Source organism: Leptidea sinapis, chromosome 17, assembly GCF_905404315.1.
Source record: "Leptidea sinapis chromosome 17, ilLepSina1.1, whole genome shotgun sequence".
NCBI classification, from domain to species: Eukaryota; Metazoa; Arthropoda; class Insecta; order Lepidoptera; family Pieridae; genus Leptidea; species Leptidea sinapis.
In genome coordinates this window covers 11,550,063-11,572,654 of record NC_066281.1, presented here as the reverse complement: position 1 = coordinate 11,572,654, position 22,592 = coordinate 11,550,063, and the positions used below count along the sequence as shown (strand labels likewise).

At 38.5% G+C, this 22,592-nt stretch overlaps 1 protein-coding gene across 4 annotated transcripts in view; it reads left to right on the top strand.

Annotated features, from left to right (window-relative positions):
• The first annotated feature begins 543 nt into the window (after window positions 1-543).
• LOC126968891 (protein phosphatase PHLPP-like protein) overlaps window positions 544-22,592 on the top strand; it is a 33,635-nt gene continuing 11,586 nt past the window's right edge. For 2 of the 4 annotated variants that reach the window (XM_050814034.1, XM_050814037.1), the window contains exons 1-4: window positions 544-1,086; window positions 1,164-1,354; window positions 7,190-7,428; window positions 19,161-19,272. In XM_050814034.1, coding sequence (XP_050669991.1) covers window positions 570-1,086; window positions 1,164-1,354; window positions 7,190-7,428; window positions 19,161-19,272 — 1,059 coding nt within the window. In that variant the 5' untranslated portion in view covers window positions 544-569. Of the gene's footprint in view, window positions 1,087-1,163; window positions 1,355-4,957; window positions 5,291-7,189; window positions 7,429-19,160; window positions 19,273-22,592 lie in introns of those variants that run through there. The other 2 variants (XM_050814035.1, XM_050814036.1) reach the window with 2 other exon arrangements.

Sequence of the window (22,592 nt, the reverse complement as noted above, 5' to 3'; positions counted from 1 at the left end):
TTTTATTTAATTTAGCAGCATTTTCCTATTTATTCACCTTTAAAACCTTCCCTGGACTTCCACAAATAATTCAAGTCCTAAATTGGCTAAATCGGTCCAGCCGTTCTCGAGTTTTAGCGAGACTAACGAACAGCAGTTCATTAATATCATTGATATCCACACAAACGAAGTATTTTTATTATTATAACAATTTCGAAATCTAATTCTTCAAAACAATATTATGAAGGGCTCATGGTGTTCGAACAGAGCAGGTGACTCAGCAGGTGGGGTGATTGCCGATGCGGAACCAAGTTATATTACTGCATCCTTTGTCTCATTCAAATTAAAGAGCCGTGCAACATTAAACTGCCAAAGCTAGCCCCAAGTTGTAAATGTAACTCAATGGTATTAGTATGCGATAAGGATGAGTTAAAACATTTGCGTTATGTGTTCCCGAATGAACGTCGGTGTTTCCCACCCCCACTTCTTTAACCTAATTGTCATGCAACGGCTGCCTCCGGCCTGTGTTAGTGTGTACATGTGGATTGTGGACATAACGTCGCGAGCGTTCGTGCTTCACGTCCATCGCTATGGTCTGCGACGACGGACTGCACGCTTCATCGCCCACTATTCCGCACAAATCTCTTCGCCGACTCGCATCTACACGTGGCTTCAAAACAAACGATCACACATGGATACGCGTTTTTGAAGGATTCAATCAATTCGCAGTCGACGCTCCAAGTAAACTAGTAAAAGTTTCCAATAACACGACCGTCGAAGATATCAACAAGCTGCTCGGGTTCAATGAAGAGTTAACGCTTTGGTTGCAAATCGGAGGGGAACAATCTAGAAGGTTAGAACTGAGCGAACGTCCTTTATGTGTACAGAAGCAGTTTCTAGAAAAGTTAGGATGGCGTTCGCAGGCCCGTCAGCTGAGATTTGCTGTTGATCCGGAATTACGACACATATTACGATGGTGTGCCGGTCCAGCTGCAAGATCTGGCGGTGTTATCAAATCTGGAACGCTATACGTGTTAAAAGGACATGTTTTTCCGCAGTGGAAACCGCGACCGGCTCACATTGTTGGATCGCAGTTGCATTTTTGTGGTAAGTTCAACAATCAACGGAAGATTTAATATTACTGTGGTATGCAATCTATATACCTATATCCTTATACGTTTTAGGAACGGCAATGGAAATGATAGAGTTAAGTGGAGGTTATATAGAGTTATGCCAACCAAAAGCCCAGCGATTGGTATTATGCCTAAAGCCCCGTTGCCATAGCAATAGCTCAATAGAGGGTGGTTCGACTCATTTGTTTCTGGGATTCAGCACAATTTGGGAGCGAAATATGTGGTTTTGCTGGCTTAAAGAGGTAAGTCTTTCAAATATTTATATTGATACAAATTATTAGTTTTTTTTAACTCACAAAAAAAAAGTATTGAATTAGGCGTTACTTTGCGGAAAACCATAATTATACAAATGATTTAAGTTTTCTTTAGTGTTAATTCCGCCAACATTTGTCCTTAAAACACGCACGAGACTCCGTGCCAGATTTTGGCGAGACAACACGTCCTGAGGATGCCTCGTGTAGAGGCGAAACACGTGTCGAATTGTTTTAAGGACAAATGATGGCGGAATTAACATTAAAGAAAACTTAAGTCATTTGTATTTTTTAACTCATTTTATTATGTGTCTTTTTTCGATGTAAGTATCGTCAAAAAGTTCTTGAGAATTAACGTAAACTTGTACAATGTTGTTTCAAATATAAGTTCTTGAGATAGACATGTTCGTTTATCGATTCGCATCGCCAAACGGGATATAAGCAGATGATTGGCAAATTGATTCCGGTACAATTCTCAAGCTAACGAACCGCTACTAGTGATGTTATTTGCAAATTTCTAGTAATCTTTTGGGTCATTGTCGTATTATCATTCCAGTATCATTTCTAGTAAACCTAGATGTGCTCATATTTTATAAGACGCTTTCGAATCTATACATACAAAATAATATTATAATCTAATATACATTATAATCTTATATATATTAAAATATAAAAGTATATTATAATCTATATATATAAAAATTAATCGCTGTTCGTTAGTCTCGCTAAAACTCGAGAACGGCTGGACCGATTTGGCTAATTTTGGTCTTGAATTTTTTGTGGAAGTCCAGAGAAGGTTTAAAAGGTTGAATAAATATAAAAATACTCGGAATGAAATAAAATAAAAACAATTTTGATTTTCCTTCGATGTGTCCCCCGTCATTCAAAAATCAAATAAAAATAAAAGTTTAAAATGAATAACTTAGTTAGAATTTTTATATCTTTCTAACTTTCCCAGGAGGTAAAATATAAACTTCCTTGAAAAAGGATGCCTTATGTTTGTTTTAAGTTTATTTTATACAAAAATTTAGGTCTTTTATCGATTGAGGCAGTACGGAGTCTGCCGGGTCAGCTAGTCTAATATATAAAATTCTCGTGTCCCGGTGTTTGTTACCAAAGTCCTCCGAAACGGCTGAACCAATTTGTATGAAATTTTGTATGCATATCGGGTAGGTCTGTTCAAGTATTAAAATAAATAATAGATTTTTTTTAGATTTTATAATCCTTTACTCATATGTTTGACTTATAATTGAATATTAATAAATGAACGTCATATTATTGTATCTTCAAAGTTCCCGAAATATAGAGATATAATTAATATAAAGATGGACAGAATAACTTAAATTTAAATATTAAATTTATTTATTAAACCAAATTTAAGTATTATTTTAAAGTTGGTTTAATAATAACAGCGTTCGTGAAGTTTATTGCGTCTTTGATTTGCTGTTTTGTTGTTTGAGTGAAGGTGATGTTAGTTCATTGGCCACTTTACCACAGATTATACTTTAGTTATCCTTCTCACAGTACTACTCAAAAAAAATATTAAGGGAAACTATAAACTTCTATAATGAAATCGCAGTCTGTTTAAACTTGATATTTAAAAAAGTTTTATTGAGAATTTCATTTCTAAATTATTGTAAATCTTATTAGTCAACCTAGTCTAGTTAACTAAAGACTTAGATAATTTATACGTCTAGATAGAGTCTTTTGCTGTTAGATAACCGATAAATACAGGCCAGGAATATTAGTTTAGTGTGCGTGACAAGCTACGTCTTACACTCTATGTGTACGACACTTTGTGTTAGTGTGCATGAATTGCACAAAATAGAGGTTAGTTCTAAACACAAATTTTTTTGACGTTTTTACAACTGTCATAGTCTATCTACACGTATATATGATCTAAGACTGAAGATTAGCTAAACTATGAGGCGCTAGCAATCTTAAGGCAATTACTTATGTACAACATTAGTTAAGTGTTTATATTATATACATATATAATATAAAAAATTCTGAGATGATATCTTGCGCCGTTTCTTCTCTCTCAGAGCGCCATTTGTTTCCGAAGCGCACGCTACTATTGAATTGACATATTGGATATCTTAAGAATTCTCAAGGGTACTATTAAAAAAATGAAAAAATAATAATAACTTCAAATACGTTATCTATATTAAGACTATAAATAAGTAAAAATTTTGAGTTTGTGAGGTTGTCGGGGATAATCACTAAGTCTTCTGAACCGCCGATTTTCAAAATTCTGTCACCAATAGAAAGCCACATTATTTTTGAATGGCAGACTATAATATTTAATCCGAACAATGAATACACTTTTTAATAAAAGTAGTAATAAATTCCTGCCTTATATGCCTGCCTTTCCGACGATAAATGAAAAAAATATATAAATTATCAAAAATCTTAATTTGCAAATTGAAAATTAAAAATCAAAATAGTGTATTGTCATCGGTTCACGATAAGTCTACGAAGTTTGAAAGAAATCTGGCCGTTTAAAGTAGGTCAAAATCGCGCCCAAATGAGTCGGTTACGAACAAACATACATACAGTTGAAGCTAATAAAAAGCGTGTAAAAAAGAAGTTTAGAAGTGTTGTTTTTAAAAGTAGCATTTGCAAAGTAAGTCGGAGAAAATACCCGTGGGAGGTTCATTTGTACAGGATGCCGGCTAGATTATGGGCAAAACAATCGCGCCTTGTGAAGCAGTAATGTGTAAACATTAATGTATTTCGGTTTGAAGGGTGCCGTAGCTAGTGAAATTACTGGGCAAATGAGACTTAACATCTTATGTGTCAATTGAGAGCAATTGTAGTGCCGCTCAGAATTTTTGGTGTTTCAAGAATCCTAAACGGCACTGCATTGAAATGGGCAGGGTGTATCGTCCTGCTCGTCTCGTCCCTTAGAAACATTAAAAAAAAAAAAAATGGTTGAAAAATGCGGACAAAGTAATGCGACGGTAACAGGTAAAATATAGTAATACTAGCTGACCCGACAGACGTTGTTCTGTAAATAATAAAAAAAAAAATTGTTTATTGGAATTTGCCAATAATATTTCAAAATATCAAGAATTATTTCGTAAAAAATGCTCCCTTTTGTTATAATGAAATTGTTTCACAGTGGAACTGTCAACCGTGCGTCACTAAATTCTTTCATAGAAAATATGTCCATACAAAACAAATATTGAAAACAATCTAATTATAGGTTCAAATCGAAATAAAAACTATCTAAAGTTGGACTAAACTGCGTTCCATGAAGTAATCCCCATTAAAATCCGTTCATTGGTTTAGGAGTCCATCGGGGACAAACAACGTGACACGTAATTTATATATATTAAGATTTACACGTGACATAGGTATTCATCATGCATTGAAATAATAAAAATATCATCTCAATAAGCTTGCAAATACCTTTTGCTCACAACCCTGTAAAATGTCACGCTCGAGATGCATAGAGCACTGTAACCGGAGCGTAAGATAGTTCAGTAACCACGAGGCAGTCAAAACAGTTCTAAGCAATTGGTTAGTCGTGCTTTTGTTGTTCGCGAATAAATTATATGGACTCAGATCTAGTAAGCTTGTGATGTAGAACAAAGTTCGCGGAATAAACCAAGGTCTTATTGAATTTATCAACTAAAAGAAGGCGTGATCAGAATGTAAAAACGAAGGGATATAGCGACTTCGTGAATAACAATGGTTTTGAGTTCTATGGCCTCGTCGTCATGCAATATATGCAATCCAACGGATGCTTTCGTGTTTTTAGTCACTTAAAACGATTTATTTTACGGGATTCGTGTTGTATTTCTAAATGGCAAAATGATAAGAGAAGATAATCCTGGTAGTCTGGATGTTTCGCTGCAGACCGAGGATATATTTTTGGACAGTTTGGAACCGGCTACGTTTAAAGCAAAATGTCCTGATTGGGTTGGTACACATTTATTTCCTATACTATTGCCTTTTATTGCCTTTTTGCGAATTTAAAAACTGCCAGAGAGTGATTCAAATTACAAAGACATTTGACTTTGAAATATAGTTCACTTTATTATTTGCTTTTGATGAAAATATCAACTTCTTATGCCGTTAAATTTTGTGATAATATAACTGTAATGCCATGCTTATTATACAAATAAGATATTTTACCAGTGGAAGGCTCCTTAGCAGAGGATGCTGGCTAGATTATGGGTACCACAACGGCTCCTATTTGTGCCGTAAAGCAGTAATGTGTAAACATTACTGTGTTTCGGTCTGAAGGGCGCAGTATCTAGTGAAATTACTGGGTAAATGAGACTTAACATCTTATGTCTCAAGGTGACGGTCGCAATTGTAGTGCCGCTCAGAATTTTTGGGTTTTTCGATAATCCTGCGCCACTGCATTGTAATGGGCAGGGCGTATCAATTACCATCGCCTGAACGTCCTGCTCGTCTTGTCCCTTATTATCATAAAAAAAATAAGATATGAGGCTTTGAGGTGAAGATTCCGCTTTTCCTCATCTTGTGAATCTTTCTAGTAATGTAATATCTTATATAGATATATGTTATATACATATATCTTATATGATGAACTCCATATAGCTGTATAAACTACAGCTGCAAATCTTAAAGACACAAGGCATAGTCTGGTATCAGTTTAAATTGGTAACGCAGGCTGCGTATCATATTAACCTATATTGATATACATGATAATTAATTTTGTCATCGTGGACCGATTTTGGAGTCCCCGCGGACGAAGTAACCATAAGTTAGTTATATAGGCCATAAGTTTATCTAATATTAAATTCTCTTGGTAGAAAGTGTAATTCAACAGAAGGTATCAGCCGGCCGGTTTGCGCAGCTTAATTAGTAAAATTTGCGTCCGGTTCACTTCTTCAGCTCTCCTTAGAATCTGATGCGAAAAACATTTTCCACGAGAGATTTTTATGTCTAGCTTTTCTCTGAATATGATTACTGGGTCATCAGCTACTATCTAAGAATATTTATTCTGTCACTTATATCTATGATATGATGGTGTGATGTCTGACCCCCGGATTTCAAATCGCCATGTAATGCTCTTAATTTTCTCTTCAGGCAGTACCATAGAAGATCTCTATGCTAACTGTATACTGAATATAAAAAAACAAGAGAACTGTCTAAAATTCAAATTCAAATATTTTTATTCAAAATAGGATGTGACATCATTTATTGAAAGTCAAAAAACTGCCACACATTCCAAAATGAACGCCTCAGACCTGAGAAGAATGGGCGCAACAAACTCAGCGGGCTTTTTTTTCTTACAAAGTACTATCATGTCTTTCAAATTCTACTCTTAGCGCTATGAATATTCTGATTGCGCACCGGTTCCGTTAATATGGGATTCTCCTTCCAATAAACTAATATACCACCGTTCGTACAAACAGGAATGACGGTGATGAGTCCAAGTCTGTGAAGTGCGGATTGGACTTTTGGCCTCAGTTTATGTATTTCCCCAGTATTCCATCTATAGAACCTACGACCTCTCGCGTTCCGTGCGAGTGCTCTTGTAAATCTAAACAATTGACAAGTCAATTTCCTTTTATGCAAATATTGAGGTCGAGCAGGTTATTAACTGTAAAGTAGATCCTGCAGATGAAGCCATACCCCGAGAGTTGAACATAGCATACAAGATTTCATGATGATACGTCACTCGAACAGTTAGCTCAGTTGGAAGAGCACTCGCACGGAACGCGAGAGGTCATGGATTCTAGTCCCGCATCGTTCATAAAATTTTGTTTTCAAATTTTATTTGTTTTATTAAGCCATAATATGCCAACCCGTTTCAAAGAATTAACACAATTATTAACTTTATAGGCAATCCAAAGTACGCAACCACCAAATGTGCTGGACCTGAGTGGTGGTGGGAAGACTTGTCTCAAGAATGCTCTGGCGCAACATGGATCAGACGGGTTTGCTCTACGTGTACTGTCCATGAGAGGGAACTCACTAAACTATCTGCCATCACAGACGTGCTCATTAGTTGCCTTGACGCATCTGGATATAAGTGACAACAAGATCAGCGAACTACCTGAAGAAATGTGCCGGCTACTACAGTAAGTTATAATTCTTTTCTATGATATTTGAATTTTCTGCTCAGATTTTTTCCGCATGGAAATCAGCTGTATCACGCTTTAAGAAGCGTCTCAGAATAAGTCCCCTTAGGGAACAATAAGATTTCTGGACTAAGCATTTTTAGTCTAAATTGTTAGTAATTTAGCCGTGAAAGAGAAACACACAGACAAAAAGACATGACCATGTCTTTACTTTCACATTTAGGTATAATGTTGGTATAGATTATAGCAATTGAGCATGCTAAATTGGGCACATCTATTCATAACACATGAAGTCCTTTGCGTATAAACTTTGAAACAACACCGAAAGAAATGTGATCTTTATAGATACTTGAATGATACATTAAGAACAGCTTATTTTCTGGCAAGGCAACACTTCTGGAGTGTTAGGACAAGCTTTACAATACAGCGGGCGCCCGATACCATTGAAAAGCTAGTGTTCTAGAAGCCTAACAGCATAGCTATAGAATTTCCTTGATTAAGAATGAAAATTGATGGAAAATAGAAGTGTTGAAAAAGCTTGGTGTACTAAGTAAAGCGAGTCAGTACTTCACTACAATCCACCGCCTGCAACTATACTAGGCGCAAATTCGACCTCACGTGGAATACTATCCTCACCTATGGGCGGGCCCTCCCCAGTACCAGCTTCCTTCTTCTTCCATTTGACCGCATACAACGAAGAGGGGCACGAATCATCAACGATCAAGTCATCTCTGATCGGCTTGATTCTTTGGCGTTGCGTAGAGATGCGGGTTCCTTCTGGATCTTTTACCGTAGTTATCTATTGTAGTTACACGGGGAGTGTTCAGACGAGATGCTGGGGTTGACACCAGCGGCTGAATTCCACCAACGGACATTACGTCAAAATGTTAAAAACCACCCGCAACACGTTGATGTCTGGGACAACCGCGCGTTTCTCAAGAAATTTCTTGCCTAGAACAGCCACTTTGTGGGATAAATTCCCGGATGATGTTTGCCCGAACCGATACAAATTAGGGACCTTCAAGAAATGAGCATACTCCCATCTAAGAGGTTGGCAACTTATCTCTTTACCCCTGTTGTTGCGGATGTCCATGGGCGCCCGCCTCACCTTTCCTTATCACGGGAGCCTCTTGCGCATTTGCCCTCTCTGATATATAAAAAAAAGTTAAACCTTGTCGTCTACCAGTGGGAGGCTCCTTTGCACAGGATGCCGGCTAGATTATGGGTACCACAACGGCGCATATTTCTGCCGTGAAGCAGTAATGTGTAAGCATTACTATGTTTCGGTCTGAAGGGCGCCGTAGCTAGTGAAATTACTGGGCAAATGAGACTTAACATCTTATGTCTCAAGGTGACGAGCGTAGTCGTAGTGCCGTTCAGAATTTTTGGGTTTTTCAAGAATCTCGAGTGGCACTGCATTGTAATGGGCAGGGCGTATCAATTACACTTAGCTGAACGTCCTGCTCGTCTCATCCCTTATTTTCATTAAAAAATAAATCTTTCACGATCGAACTAAGACTGTTCTGAAAAGGACCAGCTCAAGTAAAAGAACTAAGCGTGTATGATAAAGTGGAGAAGCCATGGATGTGTATCAGAACCGGGATAACTGTTCTGGAAGGCAAGCGTGATGAATTGTTATTCATTCCTAAATAGTTATAGTGATTCATATCTCGATGAGTGTAAGTTTCCAACCAGTAGATACACTATACTCGGCTATTACGTATCTATTTCTTAACGGTCGGTTAGCGAAGCGTTGCATTCGGAAGGTACCACACGACAGCCTCCGCGTGTTGCTCAAATATCAAACAAATGCGCAGCGATTCTGATACAGTATATATATATTATATACAGTATTTACTGTAAGAAAATGTTGCTTGATATGCTATTTTGACTAGGAATTTAATGTTTGATTTTCACTTAAATTGCATCAAACGCACTGCAATTAATTTGAATTTTTAAGATCTGCTAATTCACGAGTAAAACCACATACTTTGTCTATTTCTCCAATAGCCGTCATAAACAAAGGAAGCTGACAAGCTGCTGCAGTTTCAGTGCATTGCATGTTTTATTTATTAATTCATAAATAAATCACTGCTTTTTCATAATGATCCTTAATACATTCCTAACTTGTTCTATATTAAGTACGGAAGTATTACAGAACAAACATATTTTTTTACTACATGTTAACTAAATATATTGTAATTTGTTATATCCAACAATCAACAATCCATTGCAATGTTATAAATGTGAAAGGCAATATGTTATTCTGTCTCTCTGTTTGTTAATTCAAATTAGTGAAATTTTATCTCAAAAATTTCGAAAAGAAGCGCGATGAACGTAGATTATCTACTAGGCGGACAGGATTATGCAGAGAGTCTCCGAGCTCTATAAGTAGTATTTGTTACGACTATATAGGTCAGTACCAACAGCACACATTACATCACGCTCAACGGTTGTAAGATGGTAATTGACGGCGGGTTTCCGTTGTGTGCCAATTTTTTGTATGAGTGCCGTGCGTCGCTCGGGTAGTGGGCTATCTTGATCAATGCACCGGAGCGTGGAAGTTGCCTTCACTTGCTACTCACAACCCCTCATGTATCTAATGATTATGTACCTGTTTATATTCTGGTAATGGTAGTATTATAACTAGTCTGGCCATAAATACTTTTGCATAAAAACTTTTCTTTTTTTTGAAATTGAAACACGTATATTATTTTAAAAACTTATTTCGATTTTGCGCCATTTTACATATTTTTTTCGTGTTCATTATCAAATTACAATATGGAATGGGGTGTTAAAGAAAATAGGATCGCAGTGATCTACTTGCACAAAGTGGGTATGGAGCCGTCGATCATATTTCGGACACTTCAAAAGCTTGGTATCAGCCGTATGTTAGTATATCGTACTGTCAACAGATACAGCAACACTTCGTCTGTCGAAGACCAGAAAAGATCGGGGCGGCCGCGTGTTGTTAGAACTACAAAGGCTGTTAATGCTGTTAAAGAATTCATCGAAACCATATTAGGAAGCAAAAAATCTTATCGCGAGAAATGAAGATTCCCGTTAGGACTCTGTCGCGTATTATAAAACAAGACATGAAGCTCGGTGCTTATCGCCGATATACAGGACATGCCCTAAATCAATCTTTATAATTAAAGAGAGTGGATCGATCAAAACGCCTTCTGTCGCGATACGCAGGTGAAAAGCACAGAAATATCCTCTTTACCGGTGAAAAAATTTTCACGATTGAAGAATACTACAATAAGATAAAGTGTACGCTCACAGTTCTAAGGAAGCTGCTCAAGTTGTCGGAAAGGTACAACGTGGTCATCATCCTGCCTCAGTGATGGTTTGGTGGAGCGTGTCTTATCAAGGAGTCACAAAACTACATTTTTGTGAAAAAGGAGTGAAAACTTCAGCCAAAGTGTATCAAGATACAGTCTTGGATCATGTTGTAAATCTCTTACTATATAGCATTATTCCTATATTTCGTTTACAAATAATCCCGATCCAGTTTTGAACCACAAGCAACCTTAAATCATCAAAATACAATTTTAACTAATATACTCTCTGGTTCTCCAGAGGAATAACAGGAGCGTTGCAACCCTTTAGGATAATTTTTTCAACGTTAAATATATCATCTTATATCATACTGCAGAAACCGCGCAAGGAAGCTCATTTCATAGTTTGGTTGAAAGCTGTGGAGGAGTGTCACACATCCTGATTTGGAGGATGATATCAATGTTTATAACTTGGTGTGCAGAGGTATTTAACGGCAGGAATCAGGTCAAATTATTCCTCTTATTTTAGTCATGGTTTGTAAGGCTGATTTAATACAGTGTATGGTAGCATTGTTAAGATTGGTTCTTTCATGAAGCTTATAATATTTTTTGCGTTGATCTGACGCATCTCAAGTTGTTGAATAATTGGTCTTCCCAAAGGGATGTTACAAGGATTGCTCAAATAGGCGCAGCTAATTTGAAAACCAGTTCTTACGCCTATATATATCAGTAGTCTATGCATGCTGGAGCGGCAGGTTCAGGAACTCATTAAGATCTGCTCCCGGCGTGGACGTGTTGGCTCCTGTATATATCTAGCGCATGCAGTTCTTTCAAGGCTACCTAGTAATTACGGTTTTTTGGTCATTTTTCTGCACCAGCCCACAGCAGCCACCTCTGGTGGTCTATCCACCAGACCACAGCCATAATATGATATAAGTGGTTTTACAATAGCTTTGTATAGCCAAAGGGCCATAAAGACCACAACTGCTTAAGGAACATTGTGCCTTTTTCACAATTCTCTCCACTTGGCTATCCCAGATAAGTTTTTGGTCTAATGTGAGCCCCAAATATTTTGCCTTAGCGGAAAATAGTATAGATTTATTATTTAATCACGACGATGTAAGGCCATCCTAAACCGTGTCCTGATTATGTTACACACACGGTTATGATTTTGTGTAGGAACACATCTTCGCAAATTCAATTATTATATTCAGCATTTACATCGTTAAGTAGGTTCAGTAAATCTTAGTACCTATCAATAAAAACAAATGAATGAAAAATTTGTGCCTTAGACATCCGTTCATTCAATTGTATACGTTGATAGAATTGCATTGTATTATCAAGATAAAAATTTAATAAACGTCCATTAATGGGAAGGAAAAACATCCGCTTAGATGGACGATATGCCTACATCGAAAAACACTTTCTGAATTCAGGTACACAATATTGCAATCGCTAATTAAACACTTAAAACTAAAATATATTAACACTACTTACATTCGCTTTGCTTGCGTTCAGGTTACCCTGAAGAGATATACAAATAGTACTTTATAATAATAATAATAATAATAACCTTGTGAAAGCTGAAATAGACAAATTTTCGAAGTATATAGCACCTAGCACACGAGGTTACTGACATGTAAGATGTTGATTCATCAATAACTGTCCCGATAGTCGTTTCCGTGAACGGTCTTATAGCAAAGAGCCTCGAACATCATCTCAAGAGGCTCTCGCTAAATAACTGGATTAAGAGTCAGCTACAGAAGCTAGCTATTTTGGAATCCGCATGCATTGTGCGGAAGTTCCTTAGTCTGTCACCCTAACCACCGGCGGAATTGTAGTAAACCTACGCCTTATATGTTATAAATATAAAATATCCGGACGACCGAGCCTTGCTCGGATTTTTAGGAAGGTACAAAACTTGAACAAAAAAATCTAATAGGACATCTGGAATCGAACCAGGGTCTTCTGCTTTCCGCATCACCCAAGCTGGGCATCTGGAAGGTATCTGAGCTATAATAGTCTTGTCTTTTGCCCTGTGCTGCCCCGGAGCGTAAAAAGAATAGGGTAGTCCCAGGTCCAAGGGTGTCGTAAGAGGCGACTACGGGCTTTTTGAAAGTGGGAGAGTGACGCTGCTGTCTTATGACGTCAGCACAATCGGGCCAGACTCGTCCGGGTTACTTACCACACTCGCACAGAATACCGGCGTGAAGTAGCGGCCTAGTGCCGCTATGTTTCGCATAGGTTAGTGTCGAGGACCGGAGGCCATCCCCCCCGTCCTTTCCCCCCCCTCCCCCAACAAAATATGAGAGCGGTCCCAAAAAAGAAATTACCCCAGGAGGGTACCGGCTCTTGTAGAGCCGGAGAATCCCTCCCCGAGCATTCGCGCTCGGGCTGCCCCTCGTATTCTGGGGAGGGCACAGTACCGCGTTTGTCACAGGACAAACAGGGCAGCAACACCACGGCACCCCGCTCCACGCTTAATGTGGGCTTTTGTTACATCCGGGGAATTCACTCCAACTTAAACGCCGTCCACCACCACCTTGAGACGGCGCAGCCGGCCTTGTGTTTCCTTACGGAGACGCAGATATCTCGACCTAGCGATACGTCATATTTAACGTACCCCGGGTACAAAATTGAGCATAATTTCATGCCTCATGCCGGGGTATGTGTGTACGTTAGGGAGGATATCTGCTGTCGCCGTCTCGGCAATTTTGAGGGTAGGGGCCTGTCTACTCTCTGGCTCCGCGTAGATTAAGAGGACCGCGTCCGCATTTCTGCGTGTGTCTACAGGTCCCATAGTGGTAACGCAGAAACGGATCACCTCATGGGCTGCGTTCAAGCGGCATTTGATGACGTGCTTGCTCAGATCCCCTCTGCTGAAATCGTAGTCTTGGGTGATTTCAACGGGCACAATGCCGAATGGCTTGGACTACGCAGGGCGATCTGCATTGGCGTATGGTCTGTCCCAATTGGTTGATTCGCCGACGCGGCTCCCGGATGTGGATAGCCACATGCCGTCCTTATTAGATCTTCTGCTGACTACACATCCCGATGGTTACCAGGTCTCTGTCGACGCCCCTCTCGGAACGTCCGACCATTGCCTGGTCAGAAGTGTAGTGCCAATCCGACGCCAACGTCGCAGACCACCATCGACCCGCCGCGTTTGGCACTACAAGTCAGCAGATTGGGATAGGATGCGTTCCTTTTTTGCATCCTACCCTTGGGGCAGGGTTTGTTTCCCTTCGGATGATCCTAGTGCCTGCGCCGTTGCAGTAGCCGATGTGATACATGATGATATAGGGCATGGATATTTTTATACCAAGGTCTGTAGTACCCATCCGTGCCAGATCACAGCCCTGGTTCGATGCGTCAGTTAAAGCAGCATCTGACTGCAAAAAACAGGCGTATCGAACTTGGGTTCAAATCGCCCGTGCGAAATCGAAGCACGTCGTCAAAATTGGCGAGCAGCTTTGCAGTTACCCGACCGGAACACGCAAGTTCTGGTCGTTGTCGAAAGCTGCTCTTGGTAACTTCAACCAGCCGTCCATGCCGCCGTTGCACATGAGGAATGACACCCTGGCCCATACGGCAAAAGAGAAAGCCGATCTCTTGTGCACTCTTTTTGCCTCCAACTCGACTCTTGACGACAACGGAAAAACACCGCCGACCATCCCGCGGTGTCAGAGCTCCATGCCTGAAGTACAGTTCCGACAGAAAACTGTTAGGCGAGCTCTGTTTTCGTTGGACGTCAGGAAGTCGAGCGGGCCAGATGGCATTTCTCCAATCGTGCTTAGAATGTGTGCCCCTGAGTTGACGCCGGTGCTAACGCGTTTATTCTGGCACTCTTATTCAAAAGGCGTAGTCCCTGATTCATGGAAGTCAGCCCTTGTCCATCCGATCCCAAAAAAAGGAGACAGTTCGGATCCGGCAAACTACCGGCCTATTGCTATTACCTCCCTACTCTCCAAAATCATGGAGAGCATAATTAACCGCCAGCTCTTGGTATACCTTGAGGGTCACCAGTTGATCAACGACCGGCAGTACGGCTTTCGCCATGGTCGGTCGACTGGCGATCTTCTGGTATACCTAACACATAGATGGGCGGCGGCTATTGAAAGCAAGGGGGAAGGCCTGGCAGTTGGTCTGGATATAGCGAAGGCCTTTGTGCGTGTATGGCACAAGGCGCTCCTCGCAAAACTTCCATTATTTGGGCTTCCCGAGAGCTTATGCAAGTGGACCTCCAGCTTCCTCACTGGGCGCAGCATACAGGTCGTTATCGACGGTTATTGCTCGAATCCCAAGCCCGTGAACGCAGGAGTGCCCCAAGGCTGTGTGCTATCTCCCACGCTGTTTCTTCTGCATATCAATGATATGTTGGACACCGCCAACATGCATTGCTACTCGTATGCAGACGACAGCACTGGTGATGCCGTATACACGGGCCATGCAGGTCTCTCTCGGGAAAACGTCGACCAATGCCGGGAGAAACTTGTGTCTTCTATCGAGTCCTCTCGAGAGAAGGTCGCGGAATGGGGTAAGTTGAACCTTGTCCAATTTAACCCCCAGAAGACTCAAGTTTGCGCGTTTACCACTAAAAAAAACCCCATTTGCCGTATCACCGCTCTTCGAGAACACTTCCCTTAAAGCCTCGCCTAGTATCGGAATACTGGGTCTCGAAATCTCGAGCAATTGCCAATTCCGTGGCCATCTGGAGGGCAAAGCCAAATTGGCTTCAAAGAAACTGGGCATCATAAATAGAGCACGGCAATACTTCAAGCCAGCCCACATTCTAGCGCTCTACAAAGCGCAGGTCCGGCCTCACATGGAGTATTGCTGTCATCTCTGGTCTGGCGCACCCCAGTATCAGCTCGATCCATTTGACCGCGTGCAACGCAGATTAACTCGAATTGTCGGGGACCCAGTACTCTGTGAACGGCTGGATCACTTGGCGTTGCGTAGAGACGTCGCTTCATTGTGTGTCTTCTACCGCATTTATCACGGGGAGTGTTCCGAAGAGCTGTTCAACCTGATTCCTGCCGCCGAATTTCACCTTCGACACGCCACAAGTTACGATATCATCCCCACCATCTGGATGTGTGGCAGTCCTCCACAGTGCGGTTTTCAAGGAGCTTTCTTCCTCGTACCACGAAGCTGTGGAATGAGCTTCTTTGTGCGGTGTTTCCGGGACGATACGACATGGGTACCTTCAAGAAAAGCGCGTACACCTTCCTTAAAGGCCGGCAACGCTCTTGTGATTCCTCTGGTGTTGCAGGAGAGTGTGGGCGGCGGTGATCACTTAACACCAGGTGACCCGTACGCTCGTTTGTCCTCCTATTTCATAAAAAAAAATGTATTAGCGAAATTTACCTTTGTATTCTAATGTTACTGTAGCAGTTTCACATTAAAACACGGTTCCTTTTTTTTAAATTGAATCCTAGCTAGATCGATTTCTCGCCCCTGGAACTACCTGAATACTAAATTTCATTAAAATCGTTGGAGCCGTTTCCGAGATTCAGTTTATATATACAAGAATCGCTTGTTTAAAGATATAGGAAATAAGATTAAGTTGTAATAAAGTGTATAATAACAATAATATTAAATGGACACACATACAATAATCTAAAACTGAACAAACAAATCTGTCGACTATTGTAATACTTGTAGAATAGAAGGAAACTACGGTAGCTGAAATGATTGCAAAGATGTAATGTGAAGATATGCATTGCAGTAATGCATAGTGTTAGTTCGATTGTGTATTACATTTTGTTGCTAAAGACGAGAAGTAGGCAGTGGGGAGACGCGAAGTTAGCTGACGCCTAACGAATAACGTCTTCACTGGTCAGTCTTATCTTATGCTTACACAACTTTGATCATTTACCTCTAGCTTCATGGTGAAATTCTTGTTTTAATACGTGTTGAAGTTCGATTAAATAGTTACTAGAATTTGTTGAAAGCGATAAGGATATTTAGCACAGAATGCATGATTTTGTCGTCTTCGTGGTGAGTATGAATATTGTGTACTCTGAGTTTGATTGAGATTTTTTTGGTTTAATTTTAGTGAAAAAATAATTTAGGTATTGTTTGACGAATTTCATTACTAATATGCCTTAGTTTCAAAAATCTCCCGCTCATTTCTGGTAAGGTGTGATTTTAAATTGAGATATTCGATAACTATTTCAATGTTATATTATTCGTGCGAAAATATCGACTATTTAGTAGAGTATGTCAAAATTCTAGTTCTTTATTTTCAAAATATATATTAATAGGTATATGTATTACAGATTTTTTAATTATACGTATATTCTTCGTCTAGCTCTAGAGTCTAGACAGACGTGCATTCTTTAAGGTCATGTATACGTTACGCTCCTAAGTGCGTTCAATTATCTGAGCTTTAAACAGACCTATGGACCTGTTTTTCGAACATCTTGACGTATAGGCCTATTTCTCCCATTTTCTCTTTAGTATCTTCATTTCACACTCTATTCTCTGTCTTTCTCACTGCTCAAACGTTAAACTTTCCTAACTTGTGTTGTAGTCCTCCAATCCTTGTGTTGTGGACCTGTTTTTCGAACATCTTGACGTATAGGCCTATTTCTCCCATTTTCGCTTTAGTATCTTCATTTTACACTCTATTCTCTGTCTTTCTCACTGCTCAAACGTTAAACTTTCCTAACTTCTGTTGTAGTCGTGGTGATGACATTAAACCTACTAAACTACTAAACAACCACGGACTAGTAAAAAAAGAAGGACTCCGCGCCGTGATATTAGCAAGTGGTTACGGGGTATACAAGTTACACAATTTTTTCTCCCTTAAATAATCATATATTCACAAATACTTTTATATTATTGTTTTTACACTTTTTCACAACGCACGACGATATTTTTAAAATATTTTATTGAGACGCAAACTGATCTGTCACAGACGATAACAATTCTTATAATGGCCGCCTATCGGCCTGCAGTAGTGTAATTGTGTGCGTGGGGCTGCACTGTTATGTAAGGTGAGACGGAGTCCTTATTTTTTTACTCGTCCGTGCTAACAACTACGTTCTTTTGTATAAGTATGTTCTTCTCCTTATACTCGTAATCCCCAAACTTCCTGTTTCCAAAGCATCAATTATTTAGCATTTAGCATATATGCAAGTTACTACTATCACATTTAAAATAAAACGCGGTTAATGAAATCATCGAAACAATGTCTTGAAGGCGTTATTTACGCTCTATGAGCTTTTGGCACAATGTATATGTGGTCAACTGGTCACTTTGTTTCCGAAAGATATTAATATAATGTTTATTCATTAAAAATTAATTAGGCAACTTACGAAGGTTTCAAAAGTTTTAAATGCGTTGCTCAATGTAATTCGGTGTGTTTTGGTGGGGTAAAATTACCTAGTTAAAATTTTTTTACGACGAGACGAGACGGACAGGACGTTCAGCTAATTGTAATTAATACGCCCTGTCCATTGCAATGCAGTGCCGCTCAATAATATTGAAAAACCCAAAAATTCTGAGCGGCACTACAACTGCGCTCGTCACCTTGAGACATAAGATGTCAAGTCTCATTTGCTCAGTAATATCATTAGCTACGGCGCCCTTCAGACCGAAACACAGCAATGCTTACACATTACTGCTTCACGGCAGAAATAGGCGCCGTTGTAGTACACATAACCTAGCCGGTATCCTGTGCAAAGGAGCCTCCCACTGGTAAAAATTGGAATTATGTTTGTGTTTGATTTGTCATGATCTGTATTTATATTTATTTATTTACGCATGACGTCACAAACTGCAGTATATCACAATATGTTCTAATTTAAATATATTATTAAAGACTAGTTGCTGCCCGTGATGTCGTTTGCGTGGACGTTAAATACTATGTGTCCATCTAGTGTGATTTATACGTAAAATTTTTTTTTCACTCTTTTTTGTTGTTCAAACACACAGCAATAAAAAAATGTTATTACTTTGTAACCAGGTTATTACATGTTTAGATATTCAAATTCAAATATATCTATCACAAAATAGGACATAATACTATTTGAAAAACGCTTAATGAAAGTCAAAAATTACCACCTATTCGAAAAAGTATGCCTTAGACCTGAGAAGAACGGGCACAAGGAACTCAGCGGGCTTCTTTATTTCCCATCAATGTTAGTATCTTCGCCTGTTTGTTTGTGGCAGAATCATCGTGCCCATTTCGATAAATATCGAAATTACTACAATACAAGACGATTTGGTATGCGGGACTCGAACCCTCTCGAGCGCTCTTTCCAACTCGAACGGTTGGCTCAGTTCTTCAGTTTAGCTAGGAAGGAACCAGAGAGGAAAGGATCGCGCTCAAAGAAGTGCGCCTTCAGATATGAAATGTTAAGCCTTCATATTTTAATTACTCCCGTGTTAACATCTATTTGTTATTTTCTCATAAACACTTATAAATGTATTCTTTTCCAGACTCGAAGAACTTCAAGTGAGTGATAATGAATTAAAATCTCTGGATTGTGTTCTGCAGCTTCCACGTCTCCGAACTATTGTAGCAGCACGAAATATGATCACAAATTTTGGAGTAAGTAATTCAAATACAAATATTTTAATTCAAAATAGGATGTGACATCACTTATTGAAAGTCAAAAACTACCACCCATTCCGAAACGAAAGCCTCAGACCTGAGAAGAATGGGCGCAACAAACTCAGCGGCGTTTTTTTCATTAAAAATAGATGTTTGCAAAGTAGTATTGTACAATTAAACTTATTATTTAATAGCCTGAGGGCGGTCGCTCCATTCCCAATCTGTTGTATCATTAAGATAGTCATTTATGTTATAGTAACCTTTACCACACAAACGTTTTTTAACAAATCTTTAATTCATTAACTTTAGACTAACATAATACTTTCGTTTTGAACTAACTCGACTTAGCCAAGTAGTAGGCCTTATAAGTTTATGTCTGTTTCTGGTGTAACATTATGGTTATGACAGTTTCTAGCAAATTCCCTAAATAAACATTGTCAAGAATATATTGAGAAGCAACAGTCAAGATATTAATTTCTTTGAATTTTGCTCTCAATGATTCTTTAGGAACTAGGTTATAAATAGCGCGAATAGCCCTCTTCTTCAGCACAAATATTGTATTAATATTGGCAGTGTTCCCCATATCAATATACCATAGGACATAATACTATGGAAATAACTAAAGTATACTGCCATATCTATCTCAGTTAATTGTCTATTCTTTTTAACCACGTATGCTACAGAACTAAGTCTGTTCGCTTATCCTTCAATACATTTATAATTGATAGAAATAAATATAAAAAATAAGTGCAATCAACCGTCCGAACTAGGATTAGAGTTGCATGCGTAGGATAAGTAAGACACGTGCATAGTTTTTTTACATAGGTTTTTCTCTCTCAGCATGTCATTTGTTTCTGAAGCGATATTAGTAATTGGCATAAACTATTCTAAAGGATTTACCTTATATCATTTATACGCCTAGATGGATCGTCTATAAGAAGGCGATATCTCCCCGACATCGGCTGACTTTTTCGTTCCAACCATTAACGTATTTTCCTAGAATATATATATACTAGCTGACCCAGCAAACGTTGTATTGCCGATATTAAAATCGCGATAGAAAAGTAACTGTTTATCGTAGATGGGTGAAAAGTTGAAGTTGTATGTATTTTTTAATGCTGACTCATAATCATACAAATATAAAAAAAAATGTCAAAAAAATTTAAAAAAAAAATTCGTGTGGACCACCCTTAACATTTAGGGGGATGAAAAATAGATGTTGTCCGATTCTCAGACCTACCCAATATGCACTCAAAATTTCATGAGAATCGGTCAAGCTGTTTCGGAGGAGTTCAATGTTTAACACCATGTCACGAGAATTTTATATATTATAGAAGATTAAACCCAATGAAATATCAATCAATTTTTATCGTTAGTATTGTTAGTATAGATTGTAAATTGATATGGTAAACTATGAAAAAGTTCAAGCTGCATTACCGCTTCGATATTAATTGATATACATGAATACATAATATAATAAGGTACCACACTTAGATTAAGGATTGGTCTCCTCTGGACTCCAACTAGATACCGCAGGCGTAGTCGTGAAGTGTGGCAACTACTACGCTCAAGTTGGCGTACATGTTCTGTTAAGCTTTGCTATCTAATAATTGAAACTAAAATGGGCGGAAGCGTAGTAAGACTTTGTAAAAATAATATTACAAGAAATAAGAAAGACACGGGAAGTATTTTGTATTTTATTAATTTCAGTGATAAATAACATAGAGTTACGATATGAATAGAAGTATTAAAAAACGAAGCGTATGTTACAGAATTTAAAAGATGCCGTTGAGTTTCAAGATGCCACGCACACAAGCACCTAATAGTTTCCGTAATAAAAACGCTATTGTTCTTAGGTAGTGCGGTATCTAGTTGTAGCGACCAATCCTTAAATCTAAGCGATGATTATTAGTACAGCCGAAAGCGACAAATTTGCCAGATAAACCCTTTCGGGGTTTTCGTGGTATGTAACTAGATAATAGGTAAAAATATGATATATTATTTTTTTTCAACAGTAAATTTAAAAAAGAATGTACGGCTAAAGTTTACAAAAAGTCACTCGACTTGACAAGAGTTATTGTATAATAATATAATAAATGTTCTCCATATCTTATAACCTTAAACGAGCGATTCTTGTATATATATATATATTTACTAGCTGACCCGACAGACGTTGTTCTGTACATAATAAATAAAATACTTATTTTTATAAATTTCTCAATAATATAACATCAAGAATTATTTCGTAAAAATGCTCGCTGTTGTTATAATGAAATTGTTTCACAGCAGAACTGTCAAACCGTGCGTCACTAAATTATCTCATAGAAAATATGTCCATACAAAACAAATATTGAAAATAAAAATAATTATGGGTCCCAAATTGAAATAAAAACTGTCCTATCTCTCAAGTTGGACCAAACTGCACTCCATGAAGTAATCCCCAATCAAATCTGTTCATTAGTTTAGGAGTCCATTGCGGACAAACAACGTGTCACGTAATTTATATATATTAAGATATATAATATATATATTTGAACCTTGGAAACGGCTCCAACGATTTTAATGAAATGTAGTATACAGTTAGTTTCGGGGGCGAGAAATCTATCTACCTAGTTTTCAATTCAAGAAAAAAGTAGGTTTTATCCGTGTTTTAATGAGAAACTGCTACAATAACATTATAATACAAAGGTAAATTTCGCCACCATAAACAAGACTTTAATAGCTCATGTGGTGATCCGGAAAGCAGAAGACCCCGGTTCGAATCCAGATATCCTATTAGTTTTTTTATGTTCAAGTTTTGTACATTCTTAAAAATTCGAGGAAGGCTCGGACGTTCGGATATTAAATTATTTATTTAAACTAATTAGATATGCACCTTCACAATTTCCGTCGGTGTTACTTTGGATCTTAACGAACGGGGTCACAGCCTTTACTTTAAACATATAATTCATATTATTATTTGGTTTTTTCCTTGATAATAATTATACATGCGTTTCCCGATTCTTAGGTTTATGCACCTCTAAGGTCAAGTGTGTGTCGGACTCACTCATTAAGGGCATCGAATAAAATATACAATACAACTTTTTAATACGTTTTTATTGTAATAAGAGACGAGACGAACAGGATGTTCAGCTGATGGTAATTGATACGCTCTGCCCATTACAATGCAGTGCCGCTCAGGATTCTTGAAAAACACAAAAATTCTAAGCGGCATAAGACAGCGCGATAAATCAAATCAAATCAAATTCACTTAATTCATATAAGTCTAGAAAATGACACTTATGAATGTCAAAAGTTTTCTTCTTTTTACATTTACC